The sequence below is a fragment of the Choloepus didactylus genome, chromosome 13 (assembly GCF_015220235.1).
Source record: "Choloepus didactylus isolate mChoDid1 chromosome 13, mChoDid1.pri, whole genome shotgun sequence".
Classification (NCBI taxonomy): Eukaryota; Metazoa; Chordata; class Mammalia; order Pilosa; family Megalonychidae; genus Choloepus; species Choloepus didactylus.
The window spans coordinates 86,203,876-86,231,482 of record NC_051319.1 but is presented as its reverse complement, the minus strand read 5'-3'; the positions used below and the strand labels follow the sequence as shown (position 1 = coordinate 86,231,482).

The 27,607-nt window shown below is 36.6% G+C and overlaps 1 protein-coding gene across 1 annotated transcript in view; it reads right to left on the bottom strand.

Annotated features, from left to right (window-relative positions):
* The window catches only part of NDFIP1 (Nedd4 family interacting protein 1), a 62,981-nt gene that overhangs the window by 14,373 nt on the left and 21,001 nt on the right, over window positions 1-27,607 (bottom strand). The window contains exons 2-6 of the mRNA XM_037801307.1: window positions 17,632-17,737; window positions 13,190-13,320; window positions 5,087-5,174; window positions 4,070-4,194; window positions 645-711 (exon numbers count right to left, since the gene is read on the bottom strand). Of these exons, the coding sequence (XP_037657235.1) occupies window positions 645-711; window positions 4,070-4,194; window positions 5,087-5,174; window positions 13,190-13,320; window positions 17,632-17,737 (517 nt within the window). The remainder of the gene's footprint in view (window positions 1-644; window positions 712-4,069; window positions 4,195-5,086; window positions 5,175-13,189; window positions 13,321-17,631; window positions 17,738-27,607) is intronic.

Here is a 27,607-nt window from a genome sequence, read left to right as displayed (position 1 = left end):
AGAAAAGATTTAAAACAAATACTTAGAGCAAAAAATATAATCTCATGACTGACAACCTGAAATACGTGGTATTTAAAAAAACCTCCTCCCCATCACATAAAAACTTTTATCTTACCAATAATAATGAACCAGAGAATTCTGGACACCCAATAGTGGTTCTTACAGAAGTTATTTCTAGTAGGACTATACACTTTCTGTTTTCTACTAACAGATCCAACCAGAGATGGGCCACGTACTCTTATGAGTTACTTCAATTAGTCACATTATGTCTGTAATTAACTTAGGGTTAAGTTTGTGAACCCTTTAACAGCAATAACTCACAATGGGAAAAAATCCAAGACTATACAGTCATCTTATCATTATACTTCACACATAGGGGACCCAAGAAATGTGTATGAGTGGGTCAGAGAAAACCTATCACTAAGACACTTTTAAATAATGTGCATGATACTCTGATGATAACAAGAGCCTAATCACTAAGATATGGTTGAAGTATTGAAGTATTCAAAAAAAGAAACATTTTAAAAATTATTCTTTTTGCTGATTTAGTATATTACTATGTAGTAAGCAAAAATGAAAGTTTACCAAAAGTAATTTTACTGTTAAAATTTAACATAATGATTTCTCCCCTTTCCAGCACTTACCTAATACCAGGAACACCCACCAGAGCCAGTACTGGCCATCAAAGTATCCAGGGAAATAGGTGGAAAACTGAAAAATAAAACAAAACATTTTATAGCAGCTTAACAGACACAATTTCACAATTTAATTTAAGAGCAAACAAAATACAAGACTATTGAAATATTATAGCTTTCAGCTTTATGGACTCCATGTTTTGAAAGTATACAAAATTTGTTTTTTTAAAACCTTTTTTTTTTGGTTCACATAATATTTGACCTTCTAAAAATCTGTTTTGATAATAGTTTTACTTTGCTTACCCAGTGCCAAAACTGATTGTTTGGCAGCTATGACTGCCTCCTTTCTAACGTGCCCTGTTTTTGCTCCTACACCTCCCTCCTTGCCGGGACCTTGGAGGCTTTACCACGTACACCGTGGTATCACATTCCCTTGCCAGTGACTGGTTTAGGAATTGACATATAATGTTCTTCTGGTCATTGGGAATAGAGGGCTTCTGAGCAGATTTCCTTGCTCTTAAAGAAAAAAAGGAAGAAAGGGAATCATTCCTTTTCTTCTGTTCAGCACTGTTGAGTTTCCATATGATGCCTGAAACTGCTGATGCCACGTTTCAACCCTGGGGGAGGAAGAGCTATACCAACATGCTGAGGACGGGAAAGCAGAAATGTTAGATGTCCCTGATGACATTACTGAACCACTGATTTAATTAATGCCAGAGCAACCCCACATGTCAGGGTTTGTTATGGGAACTAACAAATTTTCCTCATCATTTTCTAAGCCATTTTGAGCTAGGTTTTCTGTTACTCGCAGCCAAAGCATCCTAATAAATACCATGTTGATGCATTTAATTCAGTTTAAAAATTTAGTCAAATCAGTTAAAACAATTAAAAAACTGATGAATTAATTTTATCTGTTTTCTATTGGAGACTTTAGTGACAAGCAAATGTCAACCTTGAAAGGTGTTAAAAATGGGGAGGCATTGGGGGAGGGATGCAATCAACATAAACTAGAGACTGTAACTAATAGAATCATTGTATTACGCGTCCTTTAATGTAACAAAGGTGATATACCAAGGTAAATGCAGATAAGAGGGGGGGATAGGGGAGGCATGTTAGACACTTGACATTGGTGGTACTGTCTGATTCTTTACTCTACTTTGATTTAAGGTTATTTTTCCTTTTGCTGCTTCCTAGCTGTCATTTTTTTTTCCTCTTTCTTTTGCCTCTCTAACCTTCTTTGACTCTCCCCGCCTGCCTTGTGCAAGAAATGTAGATGCCCTTATACAGATAGTGGTGAAGGTGGTGAACACATAAATACATGACCATACAGAGAACCATTGATTATTTACTTAGGATGGAATGTATGGTGAGTGAACAAAACCATATTAAAAAAAAAATGTGTTGATGACAAAACCTCGAGGGCAATATACTGAGTGAAATAAGCCAGACACATAAGGACAATTATTGCAGGGTCTCACTGATAGGAACTAATTATAATATGTAAATTCATAGACATGAAATATAAGGTACCAAGATATAGGATGAGGCTTAAGAATGGGGAGTGGTTGCTTAGTATGAGCAGAATGTTCAATTAGGATGAACTTCAATGTTTGGAAATGAACAGGGGTGTTGGTAGCAAGATGTGAGAATAACTAACAGTGCCAAATGGTGTGTGAATGAGGTGGAAAGGGGAAGCTCAGAGTCATATATGTCACCAGAAGGAAAGTTGGAGGTCAAAAGATGGGAATGTATAAAACTGAATCCTATGGTGGGCAATGTCCATGATCAACTGTACAAATACTAGAAATCGCTTCCATAAACCAGAACAAATGTATGACAATACAATTAGAAGTTAATAATAGAGGGGCATACAGGGAAGAAATATATACCTATTGCAAACTATATACTACAGTTAGTAGTATTTCAACATTTTTTCACGAACAGTAACAAATGTACTATACCAACACTACGAGTCAACAATTGAGGGGGGTTGGTTAGGGATAGGGGAGGATTCGAGTTTCCTTTTCTTTTTTTCTTTTTTCATCTTTCACTTTATTTCTTGTCTGGAGTATTGAAAAGTTTCTAAAAATTGAAAAAAAATTAAGTGTGGTGATGGATGCACAGCTGTATGAGGGTACCCAGGGCAAGTGATTGTACACTTTGGATCTTTGGATAATTGTATGGTATCTGAACAATCCCAATAAAAATGAAAGGAAAAAAAAAAAAAAAGTCAAACTCAACTGTTCACAGCAGCACCACACAGTTATGCATTCATCACCACAATCTATTTCTGAACATTTTCCTTACATCAGAAAGAATCAGAATAAGAATAAAAAATAAAAGTAAAAAAGAACACTTGATTATAAAAAAAAAATGATGAATTAATTTTATCTGTTTTCTATTGGAGACTTTAGTGTTCAAGAGTTTAACACAGAATTAAAATATAGTATATTATTTCTTAATAAAATAAAAATTAAGATTTAGAGAAAGAATGAAAAATCTCTTTATAGCTTGGGTTCTTAACCTAAAATCCGTGTTTTAGATAACTGTATATATGCTTTTATCAGATTCTCAAAAGAGTCTGAAACCCTAAAAATGTTAATTGCTTTAGAGTAAATGAAATGGAACTATTTTGAAAACTCCAAAGGTCAATCAACACCCACTAATTAGTTAACACCAATTTATGATAAATAAATTAGCTTCATCTATAAAGCTAAGAATAGCAATAAAGTTATCTGAAATCAGAAGACACTTTAAGAGACTAGATCTTTACAACTTTAAATTATTTCACCTAACTTTGACTAAGTGGTAACTCCCAAATCACTGTAGATATCTCTCTAATTTACTTCACTGATAAGGCCCCCAATGTAGTAGCTGTTAACAGTTTCGACTCCGCAAACATTTTGGCAAAACCACTGATGCTACTGATAACTAATACAGAGGGAAGGGAGGAAGAGAACAAGGAATAGAGGAAGAGTAGAGGAAGAAAAGAAGAGAGGGAGGGATGGAGAGAGGAAAGACATCTATACTAAACCTTCAATAGAATTAGTGAAAGGAATAACTGCTTTTGGTGAGACACCAAAGAGGTGACAGCCTTCCTTTTATTATAAAAACAACTAATTTAGAACAAAAGTTATATTATCATACAATAAGCATTAACAACAGAGAGAGTGAAACGTGTAGGGAAAATGTTCTTAGACCATCAATGTTTCCCAGATTTGATGACAAAACTTGTGTGCATGAATAAAATAATACAACTGCAACTGATTTGGGTGCAACTTCATCATGAAACCAGAGCAAAGACAAACCAAAAGTCATATTTAAAATGTTGAGATAACTTTAAAAATACAAAAATGCAAATTAAAAAAAATCAGTCAAAATCATTCTGATGATTGTCTCTCTGCAGAGTCTATCTTTTCTGTTGTACAACTTACCCTGACAATCAGGATCCACTTAATTAGAGAGAGACCAAATCCTGAAATGGCCCCATACCTTCCTGCAGCTGAGGTGGTCAGGCAAAAAGACAGGAAAAATCCAATCCAGTTAAAGAGGAATGCCACTGTAAAAGCAGAGAGTCAAAAAAGAGGGAAAAAAGACATCAAACATGTCCTGTTACCCAAGGAGCAAGAATGCTCTTTACACTCTCCTCTGCTTAAATGGTTTTCCCATGGATAAAAGACTACCAACCTTCTACAACCTTCACACCACCTCAGGCAAGAAATCCATCCTCCAATGTTCCCACCAAAACAAGCAAGATAATATCTTCTCTGAATATTGGGATCACACTATTAAGTCTTTTCCTATTCACTCTTTCAATAATGGCTTAAAATTCACCAAACTGTATATTTAGGACTTCTGCCCTTTACTGTGTGTTGCACGTCAATAAATTAAATAAATAAATGCCCTGAACATTAAATCAGTGCCCCTAAATAATACGATATTCAAAGCCATTCATCCTCCTGTTTCTATGGATTCTGATAGCTTCGTAAATTCACTGTAACTTTTCAATATGGCAAATAAAAGAAATAATTGTTCACTTCTAAGTAAGGCACATGGAAAGATTAAGGCAAAATAAAATCAAGGGAAAAAATCAAATTGACATTGAACTGTTAGAAAATATAAGCTTGCAGAACAAAATTCAGACAAAGCCATTTAATTTCTTTTCTGCAGACTAGTATGAATACGAGCAATACTAAGGGGCTTTATGAACCTGGAAGATGAGGCTTAACTCATATAAAAATGCAGCATCCACCACAACTGCTTTAAATATATCTACCATAGATATTCACAGAAATAGAAGATGAAGAGAGACAATATTAAGATAAATATGTACTAAGCTCTAAATATCCCAGGAAAAAAGCTCAACTATTTATTTTAATTTACTCAGATTTACTCATAATCCATAGCACTGTAGTCTATGGGAAGCAGCTCTGTCATGTATACATACTTACTGAAAAAAGTTAACATGAAAATCCCATCATTTCCTATCCTTAGCTGGTCAGCATCGTCAAAATCATCCCGGCCCACAAAATCTTCATCCTAAAGGAAAAAGAAAAAGAATAAGTAAATTCATAACTAATTATTTCTAGAAAAGTAAAGAATGCGGGTAACGGCAACTCAGCAACAAAAAGACAAACAACCCAATTAGACATTTCTCCCAAGTTGATACACAAATGGCCATGAAAAGATGTAACATTATTAGACATTAGGGAAATGCAAATCAAAACCACAATGAGATGCTACTTCACACCCACTAGAATGGCTACTACTAAAAAAAAAAAAAAATTGGCAAAGATGCAATGAAATAGGAACTCTCGTACATTGTCAGTGAAAATGTAAAATGGTGAAGCCACTGTGGAAAATAGTTTGGCAATTCCTCAAAGTTAAACTTAAAATCCATATGACCCGATAATACCAATTCTAGGTATATATCCAAAAGAACCGAAAGCAGGAACTAAAACAGATTTTTGTACCATCAATATTTATAGCAGCATTATTCACAATACCCAAAAGAAAGAAGCAATCCAAGTGCCCCTCAACAGATGAATGGATCAACAAAATGTGGTGCTATGTACACAGAATGGACTATTATTCAGCCATAAAGCAGAATGAATTTCTGATACATTCTACAACATGGATGGTGGTGATGGCAGTACAAAACTGTGAATGTAATTAATGCCACTGAGAATTATATGCTTAAAAGTTGTAAAAATGGGATATATTATGTTGTATATATGTTACCACACACACAAGAAAAAGGTTCCATACTATATGACTCCACTTATATAATAGTCTCTAGAAGACAAAATTATAGAGATGGAAAACAGACTAGCAGTTGCCAGGGCTTTTGGGAGTTTAAGGATGGTGGGGAGACAGTAGCATGGGGATGTTTCCTTTGTGGTGATAGAACAGTTCTGTATCTTAACGTGGTGGTGGTTACAGATATTCACACATGACAGGACTACACACACACACACACAAGTGCATGTAAAGCCTGGTTGATATCTGATCGTTTAAAAAAAAGTGAGTGTCAATGAGAAAAGTTACTGCTTTGGCTCAATTCAAAACTATGAGCATTAAGGCTCAGTATGTGCTAGAAGTTCCATTTGGTCTTGCAAGGAAAACATGATTAGAAAAGAGACAAATCTTTCTTCTATCTCCGTATCTTTCTAAATGAAGGGATTTCCATTTTATAACTCCCAATTTTTTAGTAATAGACTTCAAAAATGAAAAAAGTTCACAAAAAAACATTTACTCTTCCTATTTTTTTCAATCTCTAAAGAAAAGAAAAAAGAAAAATTTACCTATACATTTGGCTTAAATTCTAGAGCATTAGTAATTCTGGACCTGTATTTAAGAGATAAAATTAACCTAGCTCAAGAGAATGATGAAGCTGACATAGGGAGAAAAATGATCACACAATTATACATGAAGAGTCTATGGGCTGCTCAGTGTTCAACTCCATAAGCATTTGTTTGTATCAGCATATAAGACTGAAATAATCTCACCTCCAATCTTATTGGCAGATAGGATACCTTCCATCCTAGCTTGAAAACATAATATTCCAAGTCTGGGAGGAACATGATCCTGACCAACATATGGAGGATACCTTTTTTTTTTTTCCTTTAACAAACAATATAATTCACATACACATTTCCCATAAACAAGAACATTCTTTTATGCAATCCCATTAAATGCAGCTAACAAGCTCAAGAAATTCAACATTGATACAAAGCTTACATTCTCTATTTCCTTTTTTTTTCTTATGTCCCAACTGCGTCCCTTTGAGCCTCCTCTCCTCCATCCTCAGATCCCATCTAGGATCATCCTTGGCATTTCATTGTCATTATCTATTTAGACTGCCTTTTTTTTTTTTTTTCAATTGTGGAAACACATATACAGCCTAAATCTTCCCATTCCAATCCCTCCCTAGCATTCCATTAGTGGAATTAATCACATTTAGCATGTTGCAATGCTATCACCTTCCCACCATCCATTACTAGAAATTTCCCTTCACCCCAAACAGAAACCCTACACTCATTTCTTAACTCCCTATTGCCCCTTTCCCCACTTCTTGTAACCCATACTCTACTTTTCATCTCTATGGTCATATTCTCTGATACTTTGTGTTTACCGTGGGGCTTAAATTTAACCTCTTAAATCTATAACAATCTTGTTTTTCTTTGATACCAACTTAATTTCAATAGGACACGTAAACTATATTCCTATACGCCTCCATTCCCCCACCTCCTTTATGTAGTTCTTGTCAAAAATTACATATTTTACATTGAGTCCAAAACCACTCATTTACTGTTACAGTTTATGTATTTTACATCCTGTAGGAAGTAAACAGTGGAGTTACAAATCAAAAAAAAAGTAGTACTGGTATTTATATTTACCATGTGATCTTTACTGGAAATCTTTATTTCTTCATGTGGTTTCAGTCAATTGTTGAGTGTCCCTTCCTTTCAGCCTGCTCAACTCCCTTTAGCGTTTCTTCTAGGACAGATCTACTGGTGATGAAGTCCCTCAGCTTTTGATTAGCCAGGAATGTTTTCATCTCCCCCTCATTTTTACCCTCCAGTTGTTAGTGAATTTTCTGTCTCTGATGGTTATTGATTTCTGTTTGTATTCCATTGTGGTCAGAGAATGTGCTTTGAATGCATTCAATTTTTTTTTTTAATTTATTGAGGCTTGTTTTATGTCCCAGCATATGGTCTATTCTGGAGAAAGAGCCATGATCACTAGAGAAGAATGTGTGTGCTGGTGATTTGGGATTTAATGTTCTATATATGTCTGTTAAATTTCTCTATATCTCTCCTTTCTTTGTTTCTCTGTCGGTAGGGCTCCCTTTTAGTATCTGAAGTAGGGCAGGTCTTTTATTAGCAAAATCTCTCAGCATTTGTTTGTCTGTGAAAATTTTAAGCTCTCCCTCAAATTTGAAGGGGAGTTTTGCTGGATAAAGTATTCTTGGTTGGAAATTTTTCTCTCAGAATTTTAAATACATCATGCCACTGCCTTCTCACCTCCATGGTGGCCACTGAGTGTCACTACTTAGTCTTATGTTGTTTCCTTTGTATGTGGTGAATTGCTTTTCTCTTGCTGCTTTCAGAACTTGCTGCTTCTCTTCAGTATTTGACAGTCTGATCAGAGTATGTCTTGGAGTGGGTTTATCTGGATTTATTCTATTTGGAGTTCGCTGGGCATTTATGCTTCGTGTATTTATATTGTGTAGAAGGTTTGGGAAGTTTTCCCCAACAATTTCTCTGAATACTCTTTCTAGACTCTTACACTTGTCTTCCCCTTCTGGGACACCAATGAGTCTTAAATTTGGGCTTTTTTTAATCTATCGTACCCCTGAGATCCATTTTGATTTTTTCGATTTTTTCCCCATTCTTTCTTTTGTTCTTTCATTTTTCATTCTCTGGTCCTCAAGGACGCCAAGTTGCTGTTCAACTTCCTCTAATCTTGTATTATGAGTATCCAGAGTCTTTTCAATTTGGCCAACAGTTTCTTTTATTTCCATAAGATCTTCTATTTTTTTATTTACTCTTGCAATTTCTTCTTTATGCTCTTCTAGGGTCTTCTTTATGTCCTTTATATCCTGTAACCATGCTCTTGTTGTTTGACTTTAGTTTTTTGATTAATTGCGCCAAGTACTTTCTCTTCTAATCTTTTGATTTGGGTGTTCTCCATATCGTCTGGTTTTATCATATGCTTTAAGATTTTCTGTTGTTTTTGGCCTCTTGGCATTTGCTTTACTTGATAGGGTTCTTTCAGGATATAAAAAATACTGTTCTCTAATCTGTCAGATCTACAGCTTGGTGGCGTACACTTTCTCCAACTAACCAGCAGACGGCATCCACGAGTCACCTATTCCCCTCAAGTCAGATCTCCCCAACTTTTGTCTCTGTGGTGTGGGGGTTCAATCGGTGCACTAAGTTTGGGTGCGTTGTTGGTGCTGTCCGCCCTGAATGTGGGGAGTGTGTCTGGGTGGTTAGGGAGGCAGGGTAGCTTTAATAATCAAACCTCCCAGGTGTTCCCAGAGATTTAAGGCTGTTGCACAAGTCTAAGCCTTCATTACAGTCTTGCCACAGATTGTGTCTGCTGCTGACCCACAAGTCCTTGGTACTGGCACAGGGTCCCTGAGATTTCCGAGCAGGTTCCCCTTCCCAGCCGTGCTCTTCCAGGACCTCTGCTGAGAGAAGGCTGTGCAATGTCACAAGTACGCGCCGGCCCTCCAGGGAAGCCCTGGGCTGCTGGGCCGTGCAGGGGCGTTCCCAGCCTGTCATTTCAGAATGCAGACTCCCAGTTTCACCAAATGCACAGTCCCTGTGGATTTAGCAGACCTTGTCTGGCTGGTGCATCGCTGGAACTGGTGTTCTGGGTCACTTTCTGGCTTTTATCTAGTATTTTTCATGGAGGTGTTTTTTTGCCCTGTCTCACCTAGCCACCATCTTAGGTTCTCTCTGGAAGCTACCTTTTAAATTCCTGTAGGTAAGTGCTGAGATCTTGACAGATATACATTCAAAAATAAAAGTGACAGATTGTACACAGTCTTATAGTGATCCTCAAATGGAAACTATTATTTTAGGGACAATCAAAACTTGCCCTATTCAGAAAAGGGACTGGAAAAATCCATACCAAACTGTTAACACTGGTTCCCCTGGGGAATGGGAACTAGAGAAAGGGAAGTATCAGAGGCCATCTTCCATTTCTAACGTACCACACTTCCTCTACTGTTTGAAATCTTTACAAAAATATATTTGCTTTTGTAATTAATTTTTTTAAATATCAGATATCTAGTATTCTCGCTTCATGTAAACAGGATAAATGAGGCTTTGCCAACCTGGAAACTAATTCTGTCTTTTGCATCAACTTCTCAAAGACATACTTCCAAAACCCATTGAAGTAACTTTTAGTAATACTGCAAGGCATAGCAAGAGACAGGATGGAATTTAACAAAGGATTATGAATGCTGAATCTCTATATAATTTTCTTTTTCTTGGTAGCTAGGGTATTAGAATAGCTAGAAGGAAAGAATTGAAATAGTGGAACTGTAACCCATAACATCCTTTGAAATTTGTTCTATAGCTACTTGTTAAATTGTAATTTGAAAGCTATCACCTTTTTATATGTATGTTATACTTAACAATAAAGAAATAACTGAAATTATGGTCTTTAACTCATGACAACTTGGGAAATTTTCTATATAGCTACTTGCTAAATCATACTTTCAAATATATTATCTTTTTGTATATATGTTATAATTCACAATAAGGAAATAATTGAAACTGTGGAACTGTAAACCATAATATTCTTTGCAATTTGCTCTCTACTTGTTAAATTGCACTTAGAAAGTTATCACTTCTATGTATATCTTATATTCTACAATAAATAAATATGATATAAAATATATATACTGCAAATGCCTTGTAACTGTTCTTCCTGTCCTTGGGATCTCTACCACCATAATTCCTCCTACAAATTGGTGCCAGGTTAATGTTTGTAGAATACCACACTAGCCTTATCATCCCCTGCTCAAAACTTTGAAGAACTCTGCCTGGACTACATTCTAAATCCAAATGCCTCAGCCTAGCATTCCAAGGCTTTTACAACCTCCAGTTCTGGTCACATCTTTCTCTAGCTCCCTCCACAAACTCTTTTCTCAAGCAAAATCAATTACTACATCCAAAGAAACTGCCTTGCACCTGGCTGAACTCACACCTGCTTTCTGGACTTTTCCCTCAGTGTTGGTCTTTTATCCACCAAACCTCAAGAGCCCACTGCAAATTCCATCTTTTCCAAGTCACAGTTCTGGAGGCCCACTTCTCTTTCAATGCTCAGATATGGGTATTTGTGAGTCTCTTACCCCTAAGCTAGATTTTAAGCTCCTGCATGGCAGGAAGACTGCCTTATAAAAAGCTTTCTACCTTTCCACTGCAAAATATACAGCAACTTTTATAAAAAGGTGCTCTATACATGTTTGTTGAATAACCGACCCCTTTAAGAGGCTCCCCAATATGTACTTGTCAAGTGAAAACATTCTGAAGAGTTCTGCTATTAATCAGAGACAATCTCCATAGTGGTCTTTTCCCATACAACGTTAACCATTTATTCCAGTAGGTTCACAGGGCACGGTGAAACTTTAGAGTCTTGAAGAGCTGCATTTGACTCTCATTTCTGCTACTTTTTAGCTACATAACTTTGGCAAATAATTTAATCTCTTTAAACCTCAATGTCTTCATCTGAAAAATGGTAATCTACTTTTGGAGGTTATTATAAGGATTGGAAACAATATATAAAAGGACTCGAACACATTACAAAGCATATTGTGTCTGCTTTTCAACAAGGTAGTTATATTATGGTTGTTTTGCTCTTAGACAATAAGCTTCATCAGAGTTCTAATCCCTCACTGGCACCTACAAGAACTTAATGCACAGCACCCTAGACGATCAGTCTAGAATGGCTCATAAACCATATGTCTGCTAGGTAGTGGTTATAGAAGCACCACCCCAAGTAGCAGGTGTGCACTACAAACAGTCCACTAACCCGTAATCTGGGAACCCTCTGGAGCCTTGTTCTAGATTGCTAACGCTTCCAGAATGCAAAACACCAGAGATGGATTGGCTTTTATAAAAGGGGGTTTATTTGGTTACACAGTTACAGTCTTAAGGCCATAAAGTGTCCAAGGTAACACATTAGCAGTTGGGTACCTTCACTGGAAGATGGCCAATGGTGTCTGGAAAACCTCTGTTAGCTGAGAAGGCACGTGGCTGGTGTCTGCTCCAAAGTTCTGGTTTCAAAATGGCTTTCTCCCAGGACGTCCCTCTCTAGGCTGCAGTTCCTCAAAAATGTCACTCTTAGTTGCACTTGGGATATTTGTCCTCTCTCAGCTTCTCTTTAGCAAGAGTCTGCTTTCAATGACTGTCTTCAAACTATCTCTCATCTGCAGCTCCTGTGCTTTCTTCAAAGTGTCCCTCTTGGCTGTAGCTCCTCTTCAAAATGTCACTCACAGCTGCACTTGAGTTCCCTCTGCCTGTCAGCTCATTTATATGGCTCCACTGATCAAGGCCCACCCTGAATGGGTGGGGCCATGCCTCCATGGAAATTATCTCATCAGAGTTATCACCTACAGTTGGGTGGGACACATCTCCATGGAAGCACTCAAAGAATTCCAATCTAGTCGACATTGATAATGTCTGCCCACACAAGATTACATCAAAGATAATGGTGTTTGGGGGGACATAATACATTCAAACTGGCACAAGCCTACACCATAGCACTGGGCTCTGGTCTAGTTCTAACCTTTGCTCTATTTTCTTGCTGGGACTAGAATCTAGAGCTCTTACCTCTCTACATTCCTGAGGACTGGATCCTGCCCCCATTCTCCCAATTTCTGGCCTAAGGCCCTACCTGCATCAACTTCAAATCTGGATGAATACTTACGAAACTACATCTGCATCACAGGTAGCTCTGATCTCAAGAACCAAGAGTGTCCAAAACCACCAGCTGGCTTATCACATCCCAGCCACATCCCTATGAATCGACATCAGGCTAGACCTGAATTTACTATGCCCCCACAAACGGTGTGATCTGGACTGCTGCTAACAAGGGGTTCATCTAAATGATTTGTAATTCTATGAAGTTGCAATTATTTATTCTTCTCTATACAGATCTCTCTAGTAACTGCCTACCTAACATTAAAATATTAAGTGTGCAAAATCAAGGTAAAGGCAGTATATTGCCCAAATCAGTTCCTACTCAAAGACATTTCAGTCATCCAAGGAGGCTTGTAAAAATGGTGGTAGTAGTAGAGTTACAGAGAAAAAGAGCTGGCTTTCCTGTGATGTTCTGGTCATTTGAATCTCTTCAACCTCGTAATTTTCAGGAAGACACAAGAGTTACAATCCCAAAAGAAAATGCACTTGCTTTTTAAAATTAGCTGTACTTTTACTAATCAATGCAATCACAGGTAATAAATCAAAATTGGAGAATGAAATAACTTAATTCCCATAAATCAGTCATCAACTAACATGGTAAGTTGTACTTACTCTTCCTGGAACCAAAGGGATAGTAGCTTCAGCTTTGGTTCTCTCAGCTTCATCATAACTGGGCAGTGTTGTAGCCACATTGTAAGACGGAGGCTTTGGAAACCCAGACTCATCTTTATAGTCAAAATATGCTGCAGAATAAAAATGAAGTCACCATTATCTGATGATTAGCTGAACTGAGGAATTAAAGGATTTCCATTAACTCTGGCAAACACAAACCAGCCATTCCCTAAGAGTACATATAGAATAACTGAATCAAAAGATGTTTATAGATGAATTTAAGAAACTGGGAATGGTTTTTAAATTTATCCACTTCTCAATAATTTAAATTCCAGACTCACTTTGCATCCTTCCCTTCCAATTACTTTTGAAACACTTTTTTCAAGTGTTATGTATTGTGTTCTCAATACTATTATAAGGAAGCCGTTTAAGAAGCTAAACAGCCTGCATGTGTATGTAAATGTGTAGCATAGTTACTTCATTCATAGAAAGGAAAACTGACTTCAAAAAAAAAAAAAAAAAACTAAGGTTAAAATTCCTTTCTCATGGATTCTTTTGATACTCTGGTTCCTCCACATTATTTTACCATGTATTATTTTCTCTGACAAGCCTATGGTAACTGATTCAGTTACAGAATCACTATTCATCTATATCAAATCTTTCATTTCCTCTTTCACATTGCATCTTCATTTTCACTGATATCTTTTATAAAGGATTCAATATTTATTGTTAGAAAAGATTTATCGAAAAATATTTTAATTTTCTATAAAATTTTTGAAAAACAAAACAGGAATTTTGAGGAAACCATTCTTTTAGTTCATCAAGATTAACGTTTTTCTTTTTTTCTTCTCTTTGATTAATTATGGTCAACTTCCAAAATTTTTACTGTAATATATTATAGAAATTATCAATCACTATAATTTGCATCATAAAAGAGAAAAGGATAAAATTCTATCGTCTTGACACAGGAAGAAAGGCATCTGATAAAATTCAACACCCACTAACAATAAAAACTTAGCAAATTAGGAATAAAAAAAACTTCCTTAATCTAATAATGAATCCTTCTGAAAAATCTACAGTATACAATATAGTTAATGGTAAGTTACTAAAAGCTTTCTCCCCTGAGATTAGAGAATGAGATAAAGATGTTAACTATCACTACTTCTTATCAAAATTATCTCTAGTTGTTGACTCTAGTTGATGAAATATAGAAAGAAAAAGAAAGAAGAGGCATTAAGATTAGAAAGGAAAAAATAAAACTGTCATTCATCACAGATGACATCAAGAAAATCCAAGAGAATCTACAGACAAGCTAATAGAATATATGCATTTAGCATAGTCTCCGGATACAGAGCTAATATAAATCATCAACTGTATTTCCATATACCAGCAACAAACAAACAGAAAATGAACTTAGACCATTTAAAATAGCAGCAAAATTTATCAAATACCTAAGAATAAATCTTATAAAAGATATCAAGACTTCTATGTTGAAAACTGCAAAATGCTAAAGAAATTTAAGAAGACTTCAATAAATGGAGAGTATATCATAAAATACTAAAGAAATTTAAGAAGACTTCAATAAATGGAGGGTATATCATGTTTATAGATTAGAAGAGTCAATACTATAAAGACACTAATTATCTGCAAACTGATTCACACATTCAGTGCAATATCAACCAAAATTTCAGCAGGGTGTTTTGTTTGTTTTGTGAAAATTGATAAACTGATTCTAAAATTTATATGGAAATGCAGAGCCAAGGCATCTTGCTTAAGAACCTATACTACCTAGATATCAATATTACAAATATCCAGAATTAAGACAGTAGAGCACTGGTGCAAAGAAACAGGCGCACACATCCATAGTCAACAGTGACAAAGGTGACAATGCAATGCAGTGGAATGCAATGCAGTGGGCCAAGTGGATCTCTATATGGAAAAACAAATTAATCTTGACCCCTACACCTCAAACCATACAGAAAAATCAATTCCAAATGGATTATAGATCTAAATGGGAAAGGTAAAGCAACAAAGCTTTTAGAAGAAAATACAGGAAATGGTATTACTGAAATTAAAGCTGCCACACAATCCAATTCTAGGAACTTTATTTTTCCCATGTCATAATAACTATAGCATATACACATACATACATACGCACATGTATATGTATACATTCTAAAATATTCCATATATATTATTCCCTATAAAATTTCATTAATGTAAGGTATTAATTATAGGATGTTATATGAGAGCTCTGTATTTAATGCATATTTCTGTAAACCTACAACTTCCCTAACAAAAAAAATTATTAGCGAAAATTAAATAAAACAATTGAAAACAAAAAAATAGTTTAAATCAAATCATACTAAGATGACATTTCAAATAAGTCTACAACTTGAATTCACCCATTTTTTTGCTATAGTAATTCTGAACACATGAATAAAACTGGTACCCTCTCTACTACCTTAAATTAAGGAAAATCATGGACACTTTAATTTCCTTATTTCAAAAGTTTTTAAAAAGAAGTATCCATTAATATGGATGCTTCATACAACAAAATATTGAGCGGCTACAAGAAAGAATTAAGCTGTGAGACATGTAACTAGGTGAATGGATCTTGAGTACAGCATTTTGAGTAAAGTACACGAGAAACAAGAGGACAAACATTATAATGCCTCACTAATATGGACTAACTATAATGTGTAAACTCTGAGAACTGAATCTTAGAGCACAGCTATCAGGGGAACACATACTGTAATGGTCCCTAAGATTGTAAGTTCTTAGAGCAGTCATATCTATTCCTGAGTTGTAATGGTTATCTCTAAATACTGTGATGCTGAGCTCCTTGTGTATAACCTGGTCAGTCTCTGGAACTGTGGGTATCTGTGTGACACCTGAGACTCGGAGCTAGAGCTTGGCAGCTATGAATGTCAGTATTACCACATATGGCAACTGTTGAAAGAGCTAAAAAAGAGTTCAGACTTCAATTAGAGATACGAATGAAGCAGATCTGGTTAGGACTAAGGCAAATCAGGCCCAAGGGTAAAGGACAATACTGTTCAAAACTACAACTTTTGTGCGAGGCCAAGGGAAATGTTTATTTGGTACAGGACCTATATTTTCTGTAGCACACTAGATTATTTAACCTGTACAATCAGTTTGTTTGAACACCACAGGTGCAGGGAACAGTGAATGGGAAGTGGGATTTGGTGAGTCTGTACAGGCTGGGGTGAAATCCCAATACATCCCAGGGTGATATGGGCAGAGAGAAAAAGCGTATTTGCAGGGCCCCCCGAGGAACTGGGGAGAAATGTGGAAATGTTGGACTTCCCAACTTGGGTTATGACTGATTTTCCCACAAACATTGAGGACTGCCAATTTAGTGGGCCGAGCCCTCAATCTGGGGGCTTTCCCTTGTGAGGCTAGTTGCTGCAAAGGAGAGGCTAAGCCCACTTATAATTGTGCCTAGGAGCCCCACCACCCACCACTCACCCTGCCCCCAGAAAGCCTCTTTGTTGTTCAGATGTGCCCCCCCCACCTCTAAGTCCACTCAGCAGGTGAACTCACTGCCCTCCCCTCTATGTGGGACATGACACCCAGGGGTGAAAATCCCCCTGGCAACACGGGAAATGACTCCTGGGGATGAGCCTGGACCCAACACTGTGGGATTGAGAGGATCTTATTAATCAAAAGGGGGAAGAGAGATGAAACAAAATAAAGTTCCAGTGGCTGAGAGATTTCAAATGTAGTCGAGAGGTCACTCTGGAGGGTCTTCTTATGCGCTATATAGATTATCTCTTTTTTAGTTTTTAGTGTGTTGAAATGGCTGGAGGGAAATACCTGAAGCTGTTGAACTGCAACTTAGTGACCTTGATTCCTGAAGACAATTGCATAACTGTAACATACAGAATGTGACCGTGTGATTATGAAAACCCCATGGCTTACATTCCCTATGTCCAGTGTATGGACAGATGAGTAGAAAAATGTGGACAAAAACTAAATGAAAAATAGGGTGGGATACAGTGGGACTGGGGGGATGGAATGTTTTGGGTGTTCTTTTTTATATTCATTCATTCATTCATTCATTCATTCATTTATTGGAGTAAAAAAAATGTTCAAAAGTTCATTCTGGTGATAAATGCACAACTATATAATGGTACTGTGAACAGCTGATTGCACACTATGGATGACTGTAGGGTATGTGAATATATCTCAATAAAACTGTATTTAAAAAAAGAGTCCACTGAAATAAAATTCAGCTCCATAAAAAGCCACTTTGAAATGGAATTTTATCTGTTTCTTAGAACAGTATCACGAGTTTTTTCACCTGGGGCTACAAACAAACAAAAAAGAAGGCCAAAGTGTCTTAAGGATAAGTGAAGCAAAGGCAGACACCAGTAAACACTTGCTAGAAAAGCCTATGGATAAGTGCATTTACTTACCTGCACTCTCAGCGGAGATGCTGCTCTCGGGAGAGATGCTGCTGTAGGGTGGAGGAGCGTCACTGCCAACCTGTTCAGGTTCTCCTGGCTCTTCCTCATTCTGCAACTAAATAAAAATTTCATATTTTAATGCAAGTATAAAGCCAACTAGACAATCAGAACCTGAAAATTGGTATAGCCTTTCCGGAAAGCTATCTGGTGTTACGTTTTTCCAAAAGCCTTAAAAATGTGTGAATCCTTTAACAAAGTATTCTGATCAAGGAATTCATCCTAAGGAAATGAGACAGAGGCAAAAAAAAAAAAAAAAACGTAGCTATAAATGCTATTGCAGCAAAAATTTGAAGCAACCTAAATTCCAGTCATAGGGGACTTATTTAAATAAACGATAGTGCATTTCACAAAGGATTACTAAGAAGTCATTTAAAAAAATAAAGAACATTTAATGCCATAACCAGATAGATCACTCATGGTTTAGTGTTACATGAAAAAAGCTAGTTATCAAAGAGTACACATCACAGGACTCTATTTTTGTTTTGAAAAAGACACATATATAATAGAAAGGTCTAGAATGATAGACATCTAAAGCTCAACACTGATTAGGTGATGGGATTACAGGGGAATTTTTCCTTTCTATGGTTTATATGTATGTTCTAACTTTTTGTAATGATTTTTTATCACATATAATTTTTTGAGTTAGAAAAATAATCTGCTAAGACAAAGATAAATCACAGGTAAATCAAGGTTTAGCAAAACATTGTGTAGGCACAGAAACGAAATCTTAAATAACTAAAACATTTTTAAAAACATAAAAATTTTACCTAATTCTACAAAAAACTACCTCTGTAAAAACATTTCCTTCTTCCCTATCCCAGAAACTTTTTCAATGACCAAATATTCAGCTTTTTAAAATAACTCACACTAAAAGTCCTGTAGTCTGAATAGTCAATCCAAGTCACCTTCACAGAACACAGACATTTGACTAATTTTTCCAGTGTGAAAGTAGTCTACATCCATTTATAGGATGAGGAGGTTGAGAATGGGAGTCAGTCTGCAAAGAAATGACACAATATTTCTGAATGTAACTGGGATCTGGTCCTAGCTTCAGTAGCATCAGGATATAGAAAACCACCTGCACCACATGGAAAATATACACTGCCTCTAAAACCATACCACTCACTACAAAGAACTCTGCCTTGAATTAAGACAGAAAAAACACATAGAGAGCCTCAAGTGTCATAACATAAAGTAGAGCCCCCAAATCCATTAACTTTTAACCAACCATCTCAATCTTCAATCCCTATGCTATTCAAAATCAGATGCCAACAAAACTTTTCTGATTAATACTGCAAAGCTTTCAATTTCAAATTCATGAATTCTTGTACAAAATTCTCATCAACATCTACCACCTGGGCACATTTTTTTAAGAACCCTAATAATCTAATGTGAAACTTAAGGGACTCCAAAAATAATTGTATTGTAATCTAAGATGGATTTTTCTTTTACGCAAAGGTGTATCGGCAAAACAGCTAAAGGAAAGCCCAAATTTTCTGGGATACCAAATCAGTGAATTATTTAAAAGGAGCTCCTGAGGCCACAGTTCACCTGGATTACAGGTTTTAACATTATCTCAAACTCCAGACTGAGCGCTCTAAGCCTTCTTGCATCTAACCACTCTTGTGCTCTGGAAAGCTGAAAGAAACAAGAGTCATCAGCAGCAAGAACAGAGGTAAGCATCAAATTTTCAAGACTGTTACCTTAAAGAAATGTAACCAGTAATGGACCATTATTTCAGAAAGGAAGCATTATAATTCTAAGAAATACAAAAGTACACAGAATAAAGAGGTTTTATATGCTAGTAACTACAAGATAATGGTGCCTGTCTCCTAGCAACCTGTAAATGTGAAATTCAATCAGCCCATACCACAGTAATAGATAGAAGAGAGAAATTCCAGCTTTCTCATTAACCCCATTTTTGGTGGAGTGGGGAAGAAAGTGACATATTTACAGGTGAGGTTTTTTGCTGCATTAAATTCACCATTTTAGAATCATGTACTAATAACATTTCTAACTGAGAACAAAAAAACAAAAAGCATCCATTCTGACTGTGGAGACTTCCCATACCAGGATGATCCCAGGACCTCACACACTGCCCACAGGCCTCAGACTCTGGCTTGTATCTGTAACGCTGGAGAGGAGGCAATCACCTTCATGCAATCACCTTCATAAAGAGGTATTTAGTTGTGGCCACCATCCATGTGAATAATAATTTGTTAAGCAATGGAATCCCTAAACATACATCCTTACATGCTTTGGGAACATCTGTGATCATTAGTTTGACCCTGCCAGCCAAACAAGTCAGGCACTCCCTAACAAGGCTGGAACATGTGCACTAGAACTAGAATGGACTCATCTCTAAGGCTATAAATTGGTTACTTGGTTCCAAAAATGTATTTTCAAGGTTCCTCTTTACTGTCCCTGGGAATCTTGGTGGTGCACTCCTTACCAAGGGCTGTTTCAGAAAATAAGCGCCACTGTCACTTTAGGGGGCCGGGGTTGGAGATGGAGAGCCACTCAGCCTCTTCTACCAAATGAGTCAGTGGGAGCCAACTTACAGGTCACATCCTGGTCTTAAGGGCTATTCTGAGAGGCAAGTCTGAAAAGTGGTGGGACCTTCTGCTCTCTCAGCGCACTGTGCTATCGGGGTGTGTGTGTGTGTGCGCGCGCGCGTGCACGTGCACCTGGGTTTGATTGTGTGACTATGATAGATAATAAGCAGCTTTTGGTGACTGTATTATTTTCTGTCATGTATTATTTTTAAAATATCAGATCAGTTCTACTTATCTGCATTTAAGATTTAAATGGCATTTTTTCCAGATAGAATTATATAATTACCTACATGTGCCATCTAAAGTTGTATGAGTTTAGTCATACAGAACTACCTATGTCTCCATCACTGAGCTAGGAATAATCCATTCATCTGAAAATTCAGATGGCCTTTCTCTTTTGCCAGACCTCAGACTGTGCTCTCACTCTCACCTTCCTGATTACCCACGCTCACCTCCATACTCCGAGCAGACTGTCATGGCTCCCCAGAAGAACCCCAAAACTTTTCTATGTTCCCTCTTTAAATACACCACAACCTGCCAGGATGCCTCTTGCACTTGAACACCCTCAATTTTTTTTTTAAATATTTACTTACAAATTGGTACTACTAGTGTTTTATTTTCTAGATTTGGCCTATAAAATACAGCAAATCTAAATAAACATCCTTTGTTTGTTTCTTCTTACCTCCTTCCTCTATATTTAGAGACTACTGCTATTAGAAAGATATGACATCTTAATTAAACAACAGGTTGAAAAATCCCCAATACAGAAATCATACATAGTTCTAGTTCTAATAGAAACAAACTTGAATTTTAACAAATTTAAAGACACTTTTTTGACAATAAGTTTAAATTCTTACTGAGTTCCCACCCCAGGAGAAAGGCTTCATCACTACTCCTATCCCCTAAGTGGTTCTAAAGATGATCACCAACCCAGAAATGGCTGTTTTTAAGCAATAGCAGAGCCAGGGCTAGAATTAGGGCTAAGTGAGGGGTAACATTTGCAACTGTACTGGATGGCAGTACCTAAAGGCACCTAAAAGGTTTTCTTGGATTCTATTTACTAAGAGTGGGAGAAGAAAAAGTATTTTAAAAACAAAAAACTTTACTAAACAACAAAGAGAAAGACAAACAAAAAATACTCCAGAAACCCTTGTAAATGCGGTGAGGTAGCAACATACTTCATAAAAACATAAAAAGCATGTGAAAAATAATGCGCAACCACTGAACTACCGATACAATCATAAATTTGCAAGCATTTGTACCACTGAAAAATTTTTTCTTGGATGGGTCCTATTTAAACAGGCAAGGAAATTCTTAGTTTTAAGTTTCTTCTTTTAAGTTTTTAACAATAAATCTCATAAAATCCTGAATGAATGCCTAAAACCCTAGCTTTAAATGGTATTTACTACTTCTATTTTTAGACTTATTTTCTAAAAACTTTTTGCTTAAAATGCAACATTTAAACCTCTCTTTACCACCAACCCACTACTTCTGGACATTCTTTAAATCCTACCGAGACAATATAATTACCAAAAAGCAAACAAATATATTTCTTTAGGTAAACAACTGAATATGCTATTTTACTCACAAAGTTTGTGAGGGCTGTAAAATGTAGTTGTATTTAATGTAACTGTATATTGTATATTATAACTATATAATGTAATTGTGCTATTCTAACATCACCAAATTCTTTACATTCAAACACAGTCCTCTATTAAATTGCATTAATTAGGGAATGACATTTACAGTAAGGTAAATAATTCTGATAAATTTTATCTACTTTAAAAGTAAGATAGCTTCAACAATAAAAAGACAAATAGCTCTAGTTAAAAATGGGCAAGGCCTTACCAAAAGTCGTCCCCAAATACCTAGGTCCCTACCTGAGATTCTATAAAAGATTCACTCACCAAGTTTTATCTTTCAGAAACTTAAATCCACCAGTGTTCCTGTGCCAGACAAGCCCTAAAACCCAGAAGCAACAGCCTCTTTAAGATCAACTATCAGCTGCAGTCCCTTCCCCATACTGTTGACACCCCCTTTCAATAAGAACAAGCTAGGGTGATCACTGCCTGGACACCCTGAAGATGGAGAAAGAGATTGAGAGGGAGGGGTAGCCACAAACAAGATAAGATCTAAAAAATGTCTGCGAATACTGAAACTTTATATAAATATATTTTTTTTAGATGCTGGGGTATTGGAATAGCAGGAAGGAGGTAAATGACATGGTGGAACTATAACCTATAACATCCTTTGAAATTTTCTCTATAGCTATTCATTGAATTGTGCTTTGAAAGTCTTCACCTTTCTGTATATACCTTATATCTCATAATAAGGAAAGAACTGAAACTGTGGAACAGTAACCCATAACAATTTTTGAAATTACCTAGTAACTGCTTGTTGAGTTGTACATCGAAAGTTAACAACTTTTGGTATGTATGTTATATTTTACAATAATAGAAATAGCTGAAGTCGTAGAACTGTGACCCATGACATTCTTTGTAATTTGTTCTCTAACTACTTGTTAAATCGTACTTTGAAAGTTATCACTGTTATGTATATATGTTAAAGTTCACAATAAAAAGCTGCATTAAAAAAAATGGGCAAGGACTTAACTGACATTTCTCTAAAGAAAATCTTCAAATGGCCAATCAGCATATGAACAGATGATTAGCATCATTAATCATTAGGGAAATGCAAATCAAAACCACAATGAGATCCACTTCACAACCACTTCACATTATTTTGACCACAATCAAAAACAGGGAAAATAAGTCTTGGCAATGATACGGAGAAAGAAGAACTCCCTCACATATTGCTGGTGGGAATATTAAATGGTGCAGCTAGAGTAGAAAAACAATTTCGCAGTTCCTGAGAGAGTTAAACACAGAAAGAAGTACCATATGATGCAGCAGTTCTACTCCTAGGTATATAATCAAAAGAACTGAGAACACATATTCAGGCAAAAACTTGTACATGAATGCTCATAACAGAATTATTCACAATACCCAAAATGTCTAGCAACTGATGGATGGATAAACAAAATGTGGTATATCCATACAATGGAATACTGAGCCATAAAAAGGAATGAAGTACTGACACTTGCTACAACATGGATGAAACTTGAGAACAGGAAGCTAAGCAAAAGAAGCCAATAAAAAAGACCATATATTATACGATTTCACTGATGTGAAATCTCCAGAATAGGCAAATCCATAGAGAGAGAAAATAGATTAGTGGTTGTCATGGGCTGTGGGAAGGGGAAAATGGGGAGTGATTGCTAATGGGTAGGGGGTTTCTTTGAGGGGCAACAAAAAAGATCTGGACTTAAATAGTGGTGATGCTGAACAACCTTGTGAATATACTAAAAAGCATTGAGCTGTATGCATTAAAAGAGTGACTTAAGGTATGTGAAAAAGATAAGTAGTTTCTAATTTTGAAAAAACAAACCTCTAGAAAGATGAAGACTGGGACTGTATAACTCAGTGAAACCTCAAGTGCTCAACAATTGTGATAAAATGTACAAATATGTTTTTACATGAGGGAGAACAAATGAATGTCAACCTTGCAAGGTATTAAAAATGGGGTGTTACTGGGGAAAAAATACAATCAATGCAAACTAGAGACTATAGTTAACAGATACATTGTATTATGCGTCCTTTAATGTAACAAAGGCAATATACCAAAGCTAAATGCCAATAAGAGGGGGACATAAGGGAAGGGTATGGGACTCTTGGCATTGGTGATGTTGTCTGACTCTTCTATTCTACTTTAGATTAATTCTGACATTTTTTTTTTTAATCTCTTTTTCTTTTTCTTTTGTCTCTCTGCCTTCTTTGACTCTTCCTCCTTCTTTGTGGAAGAAATGGAGATGTCCTTATATAGATAGTGGTGATGGTGGTAAGTGCATAAATACGTGATTATACAGGGAACCATTGATTGTTTACTTAGGACGGAATGTATGGTGGGTGAACAAAACCGTCTTAAAAGAAAACGGGTTGATGAAGAAGCCTTGAGGGCACTATATTCAGTGAAATAAGTCAGACACATAAGGACAAATATTGTATGGTCTCACTGATATGAACTAATTATAATATGTAAACTCATAGACATGAGATATAAATTACCAGGCTATAGAAGAGGGCTAAAGAATGGGGAGGGGTTGCCTATTATGAGCAGAATGTTTAACCAGGTTGAACTTAAGTGTTTGGAAATGGACAGAGGTGACGGTAGCACGTTATTGTGAGAATAACTAACAGTGCTGAATGGTGTGTGAATGTGGTGGAAAGGGGAAGCTCAGAGTCACGTATGTCACCAGAAGGCAAGTTGGAGGTTAAAAGATGGGAATGTATAAAACAAGGAAGCTTGTGGTGGACAATGTCCGTGATTAACTGTACAAGTATTAGAAATCTCTCTCACAAACTAGAACAAATGTATGACACTATAACTAGAAGTTAATAATAGAGGGGTATATGGGGGGAAATACATCTGTTGCAAACTATGTACTACAGTTAGCAGTATTTTAACATTCTTTCGTCAACAGTAACAAATATAGTATACCAGTACTATGAGTCAGTAATGGAGGGGTGGTAATTAGGGGTAGGGTAAGAACTGAGTTTTCTTTTTTGTCTTTTTTTCTTTTCTGGAGTAATGAAAATGTTCTAAAAATTGGGAAAAAAAATTAATTGTGGTGATGGATGCACAGCTGTAGGATGGTACCGTGGGCAACTGATCATTCACTTTGGATCTTTGGATAATTGTATGGAATGTGAACAATCTCAATAAAATTTAAAAGTAATAAATTTAAAAAACAAAAAACAAAAAACAGTACAACCAACGTACAGATACTGACAGAGTGGCAGAGCCATGCCTGGAACCCAAGGATGCAGGCTGACCAAGGCTGCTAGGCTCTGCTAGTCCCAAGTGCTCTCTCTCTCTCAGGGTGAGACCAGCAAAAGGCTTGTGCTTGCTTCTTAGTCCTTGCCTAGAGTACACTCAGGCAAAGATTATGGGTGAGAAAAGGTATTCTATTCAAAAGAGTTCCTCAGGATTCAAAACTACTCTTGAGGTCCCCTTCTCCTGCTTGAACAATGAGAGAGCAAAGAGCCATTTAATTCTATTCCCTCCACCCCATCATCACAGAATGTTTGATTCTGCACCACTCCTGCACCACTCCATAAACGTGTCAGGCTGTGACTGATGTAGGGGTTAAGGAGTTTACTTCACTAAGTCTGCAATTTAGCAAATAAAAGGTGTCCTAGTTTGCTAATGCTGCAGAATGCAAAACACCAGAGATGGATAGGCTTTTATAAAATGGGGGTTTATTTTGCTACACAGTTACAGTCTTAAGGCCAAAAAGCGTCCAAGGCAACACATCAGCAACCGGGCACCTTCACCTGAGGATGGCCAATGGTGTCCGGAAAACCTCTGCTAGCTGGGAAGGCAGCCAGCGTCTGCTCCAAAGCTCCGGCCTCAAAACGGCTTTCTCCCAGGACGTTCCTCTCTAGCAAGCTTGCTCCTCTTCAAAACATCACTCCCAGCTGCACTCAGTCTCCTCTCTCTGAGTCAGCTCATTTATATAGCTCCACTGATCAAGGCCCACCCCGAATGGGTGGGGCCACGCCTCCATGGGAACATCTCATCAAAATGATCATTACCCACAGCTGAGTGGGGCACATTCCAAGCAAATCTAACCAGCACCAAAAACATCTGCCCCACACAAGACCACAAAGATAATGGCATTTGGGGGACACAATACACTCAAACCAGCACAAAAGGTAATCAAAGAAATAATTACAATGACAATATTCTAGTAAAGACTAAACACATCTACCTCTTATCCCTTCCAAACCCCTTAAATGTAAACATCAGTAGTTTTTAGATAAGGCAAAAAATTACAAAGACAAGGAACAGGAGAGGAAGCAGCAATAACATCTTGGGAGACAGAAGCAGAAAAAAAGCAGAACAATTAGAGAGGAGCTTTTGAAAATTAAAAATGACAACAGAAATTAAAATTTCATTGAAAAGTTAAAAATTAAAGAAATCTTTTAAAAGTAGAGAAAAAAAACAGAAATGGAAAATACAAGAAGAGGCAAAAAAGATTCAAATAAATCCAAAGGGAGAAAGAAAAATCAAAGCAGAAAAAAAATCAAATACAAACTTAAAAAAAAAAATTTCCCAGAACTGAAGGACATGAGTTTCCAGACTGAAACTGCCCTCTGAGTGCCTGGCACAACAGATGAAAACAGATCCATAACAGTGAAACTTCAGAACACTGGGGAAAAAAGAGAAGCTCTAAAAGCTTCCAGGGAAAATAGAGGGGAAAAAAAAAAGTAGGCCACATGTAAAGAATCAGACATAAGAATGGCTTCAGGCTTCCTAACAGCAACACTGGAAACTAAAAGGAATAGATGCCATGCCCTTACCAAAAGTAGTCCCCAAATACCTAGGTCCCTACCTGAGAGTCTATAAAAGATGCACTCATTAAGTTTTACCTTTCAGAAACTTAGATCTACCAGAGTGTTCCTATACCAGACAAGTTCTAAAACCCAGAGGCAACAGTCTCTTTAAGATCAACTATCAGATGCAGCCCCCTTCCCCATACTGTCGACAACCCCTTTTAATATGAACAAATTAGGGTGCTCACTGCCTAGACACCCCTGAAGATGGAGAAAGAGATTAAGTGAGAGGAAGGAATAGCAACAAGCAAGATAAGATTGAATAAAGGTCTATGAATGCTGAAACTTTATATAATTATATACATATTTTTGGATGCTGGGGTGTTGGAATGGCTGGAAGGAGGTAAATGACATAATGGAACTGTAGCCAATAGCATGCCTTGGGATTTGCTCTATAGCTGCTCGTTGAATTGTGTCTTAAAGGCCGTTACCTTTCTGTATATACCTTGTATTGCGTAATAAGGAAAGAACTGAATCTGTGGAACGGTAACCGTAACATTTTGAAATTACCTATGTGACTGTTTGTTGAGCTGTACATCAAGAGATGACACCTTTCTGTATGTATATTTTACAATAATGGAAATGGCTGAAGTTGTGGAACTGTGACTCATGACTTTCTTTGAGATTTACTCTCTAATTACTTGTGAAATCGTACATTGAAAGTTATCACTGTTACGTATATATGTTAAAGTTCACAATTAAAAAAAGGAAAAAAAAATGTAATTTAAAATAAATAAATAAATAAAAGGTAATGGATCATATACCTTCAAAATTCTAACAGAAAATGTTTCCAACCCAGAAGTCTAATCAAGCGTGACAGCAGAAAACAAATTTTAAATATACAAAGTCTCAACAATAACAAAAATAGGTTAACCTCCCAAGCACTCTTTCTGAGAAAGTTACCAGAGGTTTTGC